This window comes from Pezoporus occidentalis, unplaced genomic scaffold (assembly GCF_034315485.1).
Source record: "Pezoporus occidentalis ecotype Australia unplaced genomic scaffold, CSIRO_AGI_Poc_V1 ctg756, whole genome shotgun sequence".
Lineage (NCBI taxonomy): Eukaryota > Metazoa > Chordata > Aves > Psittaciformes > Psittacidae > Pezoporus > Pezoporus occidentalis.
Window position 1 is genome coordinate 1 of NW_026916111.1, and position 11,005 is coordinate 11,005.

At 60.6% G+C, this 11,005-nt stretch overlaps 1 protein-coding gene and 1 long non-coding RNA gene across 2 annotated transcripts; one reads left to right on the forward strand and one right to left on the reverse strand.

Annotated features, from left to right (window-relative positions):
* The first annotated feature begins 291 nt into the window (after positions 1–291).
* LOC134155208 (uncharacterized) lies at positions 292–2,454 on the forward strand. Its single transcript, XR_009961464.1, has 3 exons — positions 292–447; positions 1,567–1,712; positions 2,195–2,454. It is a non-coding gene; the product is annotated as an uncharacterized LOC134155208 (long non-coding RNA).
* Positions 2,455–3,072: 618 nt separating this feature from the next.
* SAE1 (SUMO1 activating enzyme subunit 1) lies at positions 3,073–9,193 on the reverse strand. The gene is made up of 9 exons (XM_062602127.1): positions 9,057–9,193; positions 7,597–7,708; positions 6,973–7,146; positions 6,460–6,602; positions 5,907–6,009; positions 4,689–4,794; positions 3,751–3,895; positions 3,340–3,409; positions 3,073–3,210 (listed from the first exon to the last, which is right to left on the reverse strand). Exons 1-9 carry the CDS (start codon positions 9,155–9,157, stop codon positions 3,118–3,120), a joined length of 1,047 nt encoding a protein of 348 aa, XP_062458111.1. The 5' UTR covers positions 9,158–9,193; the 3' UTR covers positions 3,073–3,117.
* Positions 9,194–11,005: the final 1,812 nt, after the last annotated feature.

Here is an 11,005-nt window from a genome sequence, read left to right on the forward strand (position 1 = left end):
CCATCCCCCCGTTTTCCCCCTCCCCCCCATCCCGTTCCCATCCCCATCCCGTTCCCATCCCATTCCCGGTCCCGCCGCCTCGGGCCGTGCCCGGTTTGTTTACAAACACGCCCGCTCATTATCAGCCCCCTGGCGGGCGCGGCGGACCCCGCACCCGCGTGTCCCGGGGGGGGGGGGCGGGGGATTCGCGTTAAAGGGGGGGGGGGGGGTTGAGGGTGCCCCCCCCCCCCCCCCCCTTCTCTGACACCCCCCCCCTCCCTCCCGAGGACCCCGGCGGCCGTGGCCGAGCCCTGCGGGAACCGAGCCCCCCCGCGCCCCCCCCGCGCCGAGCCCCGCCCCTGAGCTGCGCCTGTCCCGGGGAGCCCCCCCCCGCCTGCGGCCTCTTCCATTGCGGGGCACGGGGGGAGCCGGTCCCGTCCCCCCCCGGCGCCACCCACAGCGGGCACGGTGAGGACCGGGGGGGGGGGGGCCTTTACTTATGGGGGTGTCCCACTATCGGGGGGGTCCCATTATCGGGGGGGCCCATTATGGGGGTGTCCCCGAGTTGTGGGAGCCCTTGGGGGTGTCCCCCACTATCAGAGGGGGGTCCCATTCTGGGGAGCATCGTGGGGGTGTCCCGGTTGGGGGGGGTCCATTTGCCTATCAGGGGCCCGTTATGGGGGACCCTTTACTTATGGGGGTGTCCCACTATGGGGGAGTCCTACCCTCTGGGGGGTCCCCGTTCTGGGGGGGGCATCCCATTATCAGTTGTGTCCCATTATGGGGGGGGGGCATTATGGGGGTGTCCCATTATGGGGGTGTCCCATTATTGGGGGGGTCCTTTTACCTATAGGGGGGTCCCATTATCCATGAAGAGGGGGGTCCCATTATGGGGGGGGGGGGGCATCCCATTATCAGTGGTGTCCCATTATGGGGGGGTCCATTTACCTATAGGGGGGTCCCATTATGGGGGGGCCCTTTACTTATGGGGGTGTCCCACTATCGGGGGGTGTCCCATTATTGGGGGGGTCCTTTTACCTATAGGGGGGTCCCATTATCAGTGGTGTCCCATTATGGGGGGGGGCATTATCGGGGGGGCCCATTATGGGGGTGTCCCATTATGGGGGGGCCCCTATGGGGGTGTCCCACTATCAGGGGGGTCCCATTATCGGGGGGGGCATTATGGGGGTGTCCCATTATGGGGGTGTCCCACTATCGGGGGGGTCCTTTTACCTATAGGGGGGGTCCCATTATGGGGGGGGGCATCCCATTATCAGTGGTGTCCCATTATGGGGGGGTCCCATTACTGGAGGGGGTCCCTTTACCTAAGGGGGGTCCCATTATTGGGGGGTTCCATTATCCATGCTGGGAGGGGGGGGGCTTTACCTTTGGGGGGGGGGGTCCCTTTACCTATGCAGGGGTCCCATTATGGGGGGGCGGTCCCTTTATCTATGGGGGGTCCCATTACCCATAGGGGGGGGTCCCTCTGCCCATGTCAGAACAAGCCCCCCCCCCATCAATGTATCTGGGGGCTCCTGTTGCACCCCCCTTACGCTGACCCCCCCTTTAATTCCCCCCCCCCTCCAGACGAATTCCCCCCCCCAGCCACTGGGGAGCACATGGGGGCCCCCCCCCCCAGCACTGGGGTCCAGGGGGGGGTCCCCAACGGGCGGGAGGTGGGCGCCCGCCTGCGTCGCCTGGGGGACGCCTTCCAGCGCCAGCACGAGCTGCAGGTGAGGGGGGGGCAGCCAAAAAGGGGGGGGCACACCCCAAAACCCTGCACCCCCCCCGTCCCATTGTCCCTAATGGTATCCCCCCCTATTCCCAATGGTATCCCCCCTATTCCCAGTGCTATTCCCCCTCCTTCCTGGTCACTATAGGGGAAGGGGGGGGCACCCCAAAATCCACCCCCCCCAATAACTTTATTCCCAATCTAATCACCACAGGGAATGGGATGATGGGGGAGGATTATTTGGGGGGAGGGTGGGAACCCCAAACTGGGGGGGGGGGGGCTGTTATTTGGGGGGGCTTCTATTGTGGGGGCTGTTATGGGGGGGGTCCTATTGGGGGGACTGTTACTTGGGGGGGACACCCCAAAATCCCCCATTCCCAGTGTCCCACACACCACAGGGAAAGGGGGGGGTGGATTTGGGGGGGTGCTGGTGGATTTTGGGGGGCACCCCCATATTAATGCTGTTCCCCCCCCCCATTGCAGCGGGAGCAGCGCGGTGCCGGCGGTGGCGTGTTTTGGGGTCCTCTCTGCCGCCTGCTCTCGCAGTTGTTGGGAGCCATCTACAACCTGCACGAATAGGGCCCTGCCTGCACCCCAAAACAGGGCCTGGGTCCTGCCTGCACCCCACAACGGAGCCTGGGTGCTGCCTGCACCCCAAAACAGAGACTGGGTCCTGCCTGCACCCCACAACGGAGCCTGGGTGCTGCCTGCACCCCAAAACAGGGCCTGGGTCCTGCCTGCACCCCAAGGGGTGTTGCTGCATCCCCCCCCCCCTTCCTATTTATTGGGGTGCATTTTAGGGGCTGGGGGGGAGAGACAAATGGGGGGTACCCCCCCCTCAGCGGGGGTGCTGGTGCTGTCTATAGTGTATATGGGGCTGTATATAGGGTGTACAGTGTATATAGGGGTGTATGTATGGGGGGGTGTATATAGGGGTGTATAGGATGACTGTATATAAGGGGTGTACATAGGAGTGTACATAGGGGGTGTATATATGGGGTGTACAGATGGGGGGGGGATGTGGGGGGGTGTATACGGGGGGGGTCCCTATAGGGCTCCCTATGGGGTGGGCATTGGGACTACTCCTGGGTTTGTACCTTTGTTTCCAATAAACTGATTTGAAGGAGATAGGGGGGTGTGATGTAATTTGGGGGTACAGAGGGGTTGGGGGGGCACTTTGGGGATACATAGGGTTTGGGGGGGGGTGGGAATGTGGGGGACCATGAGGTTTGGGGGGGGCTGGGATTTAGGGGGGCCCAGCATTAGGCCCCCCCCCAATTACAACCCCCAATAAACCACTTTCTACAAACCAGCTTTTATTAACCCAAAACACACCCCCCCCCAAAACGTGGGGTGCAATGGGGGGGCCCCCCCCAGTTGACCCCCTCACCCACCCCCCCCATTGCTCAGGGGGGGCCCAGACACTCCACAGTGCCATTGCCTTTGATGCCATCGAAGAAGAAGAAGTTGTTGTGGGGGGGGTCACGCTGGGACAGGGCCTGGGGGGGGGGAAGTGGTTGGGGGTCAGAATTGGGCCCCCCCCTCCCCAAAAAGGGGGGTTTTGGGGAGCAAAGGTGGGGGGGTGTCATTGCCTTGCAGACCCCCCCCCCCCATAACCAGCCCCATACCTTGACCACCTCCTGGCCCAGGATGCCTCCGACCACGGCGCAGACCGGAGCCATCTCGGAGAAGCAGTAACTGGAATGGGAAGGATCCAATGGGAAAAGCTTGGAATGGCACTATGGGGGCATCACCCCCCCCCCCCAAAACACTAAGGGGGTGTCGTCGTGCCCCCCCCCCCCCAAATAGGAGTTTGGTGGCTCCACCCTGCCAAAAATAAGCCCTTCCGAATGCCATCCGGATGCTGCCCCCGGCGGCACGGCACATTCCCACCATTCCCAATGGGAAGCGTGTGGGGACATGCAGGGAAGAAGGATGGGAGGTCCCGGTGCAACACACACACACCCCCCCCATCCCACCACAAGGGGCTTGATTCCCCTGTGGGTATCCCATGGGAATCATGGGCATTCCCGGCTCACCTGATGAAGTCATCGGGAAGCACCGCGGCGCTCACCCCCAGCGCTTCCAACACGTCGCTGCGGAGCTGGAGCAGCAGCTTCGAGTCCTCAGCGTAGCTCTGAGGGGATGGATCCCGGCCGTTATCCGTCCGGAATTTCAGGAGCACTGGGATAGGGAAGGAGTGGAGTCACCCCCCCCCCACACACCCCCCCAGTTAGGAGCATTCCCAAAGGCTCGTTGGAATGGGAGGAGAAGCCCTCGGTCAAGCCTTCCACTTGGTGGTTAGGGAAAGCTCCCGGTGCTCCCAGCTCTTCCCAAGGCTCTGGAATGCTTTGGCATTCCCTGGATGCTGCCATGGAAAGCTGAGAGCAAAGATCACCGCCCCCCCCCCCCAAATCCCCAAAAATCCAACCGGAAACCCACTGGGATTCACTTGTGGATCTCAGTTCCTGGGGCTGGCCAGGAAGAGCAGCAGGAATGGGGAGCAGGGAATGGGAAGCAGGAAACGGGAAGCAGGAGCAGGGAATGGAAAGCGGGGAGCAGGGAATGGGGAGCAGGGAATGGGGAGCAGGGAATGGGGAGCAGGGAATGGGGAGCAGGAGCAAGGAACGGGAAGCAGGAAGCAGGGAACGGGAAGCAGGGAGCAGGGAACGGGAATGGGAAGCAGGAGCAGGGAACGGGAAGCAGGAGCAGGGAACGGGGAGCAGGAGCAGGGAACGGGGAGCAGGAGCAGGGAACGGGGAGCAGGAGCAGGGAACGGGGAGCAGGAGCAGGGAACGGGGAGCAGGAGCAGGGAACGGGAAGCAGGAGCAGGGAACGGGGAGCAGGAGCAGGGAACGGGGAGCAGGGAGCAGGGAACGGGAAGCAGGGAGCAGGGAACGGGAAGCAGGAGCAGGGAACGGGAAGCAGGAGCAGGGAATGGGGAGCAGGGAGCAGGGAATGGGGAGCAGGAGCTTACCTTGGAGCAGGAAGTAATCCGGAGCCGTGCGTTTCAGGGCCGCTGCTGCCTTCTCCCCGCTCCAATCCACAGAGAGAGCCTCCTTCAGCGGGCAGAAGATGAGGCGCTGCCAGGATATGGGATGAGAAAGGATGCATGGAAAAAGGCACCGGCTCTTCCCCATGGATGAGCCCGGGATCAGCCTCAACTTCATCATGGAACCATGGAATGCTTTGGGTGCAAGGGGCCTTAAAGCTCACCCAGTTCCAAGCAAGGGGCAGGGACACCTTCCCCCCTTGAAGGCTGCCATGGATGGAGCATCCAAACCTTCTCCATCAACGCATCCCAGTATTCCACCACCCTCAATCCCAACATCCCATCCACCTCTTCCCATGGGAAGCTGCTCCTCCTCATCCCATCCTTTATCCAACGCCCCTCTCCAGGTTTCCCATATCCCCTTTTTAGGCTCTGGAGCTGCTCTAAGGTCTCCCTGGAGCTTCTCTTTTCCAGTCCATTGCTATCCCTTGGGATGGGAGCTGTGGATGGGATTTACCAAGCACAAACTCTGGAATCTTTGGGAAAACCAGCTCTAGAGGTGTTCAATGAGCTGAAGGTCTCCCATAGGGACACAGGGAACAGCTCAGGGCATGATCCAAAACAGATCCAAAAGAATTCCAGGCTTGGAATCACCCCCCCCCCAAAAGGCAGGAGGATGTCAGCTGCTTCCATTGGCATCCCAGGAATATTCCCAGCCCTTCCAAGGGGAAGCTGCACACACACCCCCCACACCCCCCCCAAAGCGAGGCAGAGGGACACAAAGGGCAGCTCAGCTGCTTCTCCTCGTAGTGGGAGGGGGGAATTTCCACTCCTCCCTCCAAATTCCAGCTGGGAAAGGGAAACAATGCCCGGCCAGAGGCATTTCAATGTGAAAAGGTTTGGCTTGGGAGCAGATTCCAGCCCCAAGCCATGGAAAACCTCCTCCAAGGGAGCTTTCACAAGCCTGGAAAACCGGCTGCATCCCCCCTCCCCTTTCCCATCAAACCCAGTATGGAATTGCCTCACACTGGTATGGGAAGCAGCTGGGGGGGGGGGGGGGGCCTATAAGCACCCCCCTCTCTGGGATAACCTGGCCCAAAGGATCCTGGAGTTGCTGGGAATACAGGAGCTGAGATTCCCAAGGAACTCGCCCCTTGCGCTGGGCTGGATCCCAAAGGTCTCCATTGGGATTTTCCCACTCACCTTCTTCACCATGGTGGTCTCGGAAGGATCCACTCTGGCTTTCTTGGTGTCCGGCCCGTCCTCCACACCCGGGCTGGCTTTGGGCACGACTTTGGTTTTCTCCCTATGGAAGTAAACCAGGGAGAAACCCGGATCCTTGTTTGTGCTGCTCCATAGCAAACGATCCTGGATTCATGGAATGGTTGGAAAGGAGCTTAAAGCTCATCCAGTTCCAACCAAAGGGCAGGGACACCTTCCCACTAGCCCAGGTTGCTCCAGGAGCACCCAAACCTTCCCCATCAACCCATCCCAGTGTCCCTTCAGCCTCCGAGTGAAGAGCTCCATCCCAATATCCCATCCACCTCTTCCAATTGGAAGCTGTTTCTCCTCACCCCATCCCATATCCAAAGCCCCTTTCCAGGTTTCCTGTATCTCCTTTTAGGCTCCGGAGCTGCTCTAAGGTGGGTGAATCCCATGGGACCAGCACATGGAAGGGTTTTTTTTTTATGGATCACATCGAGCTTCTCCTTTCCCACTACTTCCAAGGGGGAATTCCTGCCCCTTCCATACTCACTCCACGAACTCGTGGTCCCCCAGGTCGGCAAACATGTAACCATGGTAACCAAAGACATCCCCGGCGAAGAACTTGACGCTGTTCTTGTGGCAGATGTGGTTGATCTTCACCATCACATCCCGGGAACAGCAGGTCAGGCAGACCTGGGAATGGCAATGGGAATGATGTTATCCCCCCCTCTCCCCATCAGATCCTTCCATGCTGGGGCTGGGGGGAGGTTATTCCATGCTAATGATTCCTTTTCCCCTCTTGTCACAGAAGCTTCGCTCCAAGGATGTGGGGACACGGCAGCTGATTTTGGGATGGAGCTAAATAAAGGATGGTTTTAAACCTGGGATGCATGGATAAGGGGAGCTCCTGCCACCGGGGATCCACAGGAGCAACGCACTTGGATGTGCTGCTGTTCCTCCTCCAAGCAGCCTGGAATCCTCCGCGTCCCATCCCAAGGGAAGCAGGCAAAGGCCCCGGCCCAATGAACACCGGGGTCGTTAAGAAGACCCCATCCCATCGCACCGCATCGAACTGGGTGAAGAATTCCTCGGGTTTGGAATCCACATTCCCAGCATCAGCTTTGACGTCCACCATGGGGTTGAGGTTCTGCGCCCGCTCCAGGGAGGCCTCAGCGCGATTCCGGCCCAAGGATCCCCCCGGGATGAGGAACTGAGCCCGGGTGTCCTCTTGGGAGACCTGGAATAGGGGGAAACAGTGGGATGAGTGGGAGAAGCCCCTGAGAGCCCAACGTGGGACACAGACAAGGAGAGGAAGGAATCAAGCTCTGGGTGCTTCCCGCTGGTCCTCAATCCCTATGGATACGGAGCTGGATGCTGGGCTCGCAGCTCCCTCTTGTGCCCAAGGAGAGGCCAGGCCATGACCAGAGCCCACGTTCACATAAGGAACGTGTTTGCCACAGGGCTCGGGAATTCCATCCCATCCATGGGGATGCTTAGGGATTGTGACCCAAAACGGAGCAATTCCACCCCAAAACGGAGCCGCCCTGCCCCGAAACAGACAATCCCGCCCCCAAAACGCAGCCATCCCATTCCAAAAGGCAAATTTCCCACCCCAAACCAGACCCGTCCCCAACCCGGACTCATTCTGCCCCAAAATGCAGCAATTCCACCCCAAAAAGCAGCTCACCTGCTGATGGTCCAGCATGGTCAAGCCTTTGACTCCAGCCAGGATGAGGTTCTTGGCCACCTCGGCTCCCAGCCCCTTCATCCCCACCAGCAGCACCCGGGATGCTCGTAACCTGCGGCACAAAGAGTCCTTTGGGAGAAGGAAAAGGAGGAGCAGGGATACAACGGGGCAGGAAAGGCACGATCCTCAGCATCCCTGCTTGGTAATAGGGATGCTTTGCCCCGGAGGATCTGGAATGTGGAGAGGCTGCAGGAAGGAGCCTTGAAAGCTGGGAAATGAACCCTTATGGAGGGAAGAGGGGGTAAGGAAGAGGTTTTCCAGCAGGGAACAGGCAAGCATTGGCAATTCCAGCTGGGAAATGAACCCTTATAGAGGGAACAGGCACTAAGGACAAGGGTTTCCAGCAGGGAACAGGCAGGCATTGGCAATTCCAGCTTGGAATGAAGCAGGAGCTGTTTCTCCTTCCCCCCCCCCCCCCCCATACCCCCCATTTTCAAGCCCTGTTGAGCTCCTGGGGACCACCCCCCCCCCCCCAGCAGCTACAGAAGCCCCTACACAGCCCTCAGGGTCCCCACAGGTTCCTATACGGCCCCCATAACCGCCCCCCTCAATCACCTCTACAAGCTTCTATAGGGCACACTCACCCCACAGGTGTTCCCTCCAGCACCTACAGACTCCCTTCCCATAGCAACCCCCCCTTGACCCCTATAGAGCCTGCAACAACCTCCTATAGATCCCCATAGAGGCCTCCAAGACCCTCATAAGCTCCTACAGGGTCTGTCAAAGGCTGTGGGGCCCCCATAAGACCCTCCAAGGCACACCTTCACATTGCAGGGCCTCTCCAGGCCCCTACAGCACCCCCAGGAGCCCCTCTAGGCCCCTATAGCACCCCCAGAAGACACTCCAGGCCCTTACAGGACCTATAGGTGCCTATAGGATCCGCAGACACCCCTCCAGGCCCCTAGAAGCCCCTCCAGGGCCCCCAGAAGCCCCTCCAGGGCCTACAGGACCCCCAGAAGCACCTCCAGGACCCTCCAGGAGCCCCAGAAGCCCCTCCAGGCCCTTTAGGACCCCCAAAAGCCCCTCCAGGCCCTATAGAACCCCCAAAAGCCCCTCCAGGCCCCTATAGGACCCCCAGAAGCCCTTCCAGACCCCTACAGAACCCCCAAAAGCCCCTCCAGGCCCTATAGAACCCCCAAAAGCCCCTCCAGGCCCTACACGACCCCCAAAAGCCCCTCCAGGCCCTATAGGACCCCCAAAAGCCCCATATAGATCCATCCAAAAGCTTCTTTAAGGCCCTCCTCTCATTGCACATCCCCTCCAGCCCCCCTCCATAACCTCTTAAGGGTCTCTCACAGACCCCTATAGCCCCCCCCATCCCAAGCCCTCCCAGGGGCTCCCACACGCCTCAAACCCCTCTCCCATCCGACTCGCCCCACACCCCCCCCCCCCCCACTGACCGCTTCTGGGCCTCCAGCCCCCAGAGCCGGATCTGGCGGTCATATTGAGCCGCCTCCTCCTCGCTGATGCCGCCGGGGCCTCCCTCCTCCTTCTCCACCATCACCACAGCCGCCGCCACCGTCTCCTTCCCCTCACGGCCACCACAGCGCCCTCCGGCGGCCCGCGCAAACACCGGCACCTTCCACGTTCACCGGAGGGGGGGGGGGGGGAAGACAACAGCACGGCGGGATTCACCTCCCGCTACCGGAGGCTTCTTATCCTCAACCGCATTTAAATCCACCTCAGGCGGCTTCTCCCTTCGTTATAACCTCCGTAACAAGGCATAAAGCGGGGGTTGTTGTGTTGAGGAAGCACTCAAACCATCAACACCCACCCCTAAGCGCCGAGTCAAATGGACTCACCCTCGGCGCCTATTCGTGGGGCGGTAAGGAAAGGTGCTCGGTTCTTTCCGCCGCCGCTCGGCCACTTCCGCCGCCGCTCGGCCATTTCCGCCGTCGCTCGGCCATTTCCGCCGTCGCTCGGCCATTTCCGCCGTCGCTCGGCCCTTTCCGGCCGCCGTGTGGGGCGCTGCCTCGGCGCCATTTTGTGTGCCTGCCCGTGGGCCGCGGGGGCCGGGCCGGGCCTGGGCCGCCGCCCCGCTGTAAGAGTCACTGTGCCCCCCGGTTCTCTCTCTTCCCCCCCCCCACTCCCTTCCCCTCATCCCCTTACCCCACCACCCCCTTTTTACCCCTCCATGGCCGTGGAGAGCCCCAGTGTCCCCCCTTCGGCCGCCGCTTCCCCCCCAAGCCCGCATTCCAAGCCCCCTTCTCCGTCCTGCCACCACCACCACCACCACCACCACCACCACGACAGCGGCAGCAGCAGCCTCCCCCCCCGGCAGCCGCCGCCGCTCCTTCACCACCACCACCACGGCCACGGCCAGGACGAAAGGTCCAGTAACCGCCTCTACCCGAGAGCCTTCTCTGTCTGTCTCTGTCTGTCCAGGTTTGGGGGGGACGGGGTGGTGGTGGTGGGGGGGAAACGGAACGCGGGGGGGGGGGGGGGGGGGTGTGTGAGGGGGGGGCAGCGGTGTGTGTGTGTGGGGAGGGGGGGGGATAAGGCCGGAGACTGAGGTGATGGTGGTTTGAAGGGGGGGGGTTAAGGTCTGAGGTGATTTGGGGGGGTTAGGCCCGGTTTTAGGGGGGGGGAGGGAAGAGGCAGTGATAGGGGGGGTTTTGGGGGGGTTTGGGGGAGCCGCTAGGGGAGAGCCGGGCCCTGAGGGGGGCAATAGGGAAGGCAAGGGACAGGCCGCGGAAGGGGGGGGGGGTGTTAGGTAGTTAAGGGGGATTTTAGCTTCTTTAGGGAGATTTTAGGTGCTTTTGGGGTGTTTTAGGGGTGTTTTAGCTTTTTTTTAGGGGGGGTGGTGGTTTTGGGGTGTTTCAGGGGGATTTTAGCTGCTTTAGGCGGGGGGTAGGTGCTTTGAGGAGGTTTTAGCTGCTTTGGAGGGGGTGTTTTAGGTGATTTAAGGGGGGGTTAGGTGCTTTAGGGGGTGTTTTAGGTGCTTTGGGGGGGTTAGGTAGTTTAGGGAGGTTTTAGCTGCTTTAGAGGGGTTTTGGGGGGGTTTAGGTGATTTAAGGGGGAGTTTAGGTGCTTTAGGGGGTGCTTTAGGGGTGTTTTAGGTGCTTTAAGGGGGAGTAGGTACTTTAGGGAGGTTTTAGCTGCTTTAGGGGGTATTTTAGGGGGGTTTTAGGTGATTTAAGGGGGAGTTTAGGTGCTTTAGGGGTGTTTTAGGCGCTTTGGGGGGGTTAGGTAATTTAGGGAGGTTTTAGCTGCTTTAGAGGGGGTTTTGGGTGCTTTAAGGGGGGGGTTAGGTAGTTTAGGGAGGTTTTAGCTGCTTTAGAGGGGGTTTTGGTGCTTTAAGGGGGGTTTAGGTACTTTAGGGAGGTTTTAGCTGCTTTAGGGGGTGTTT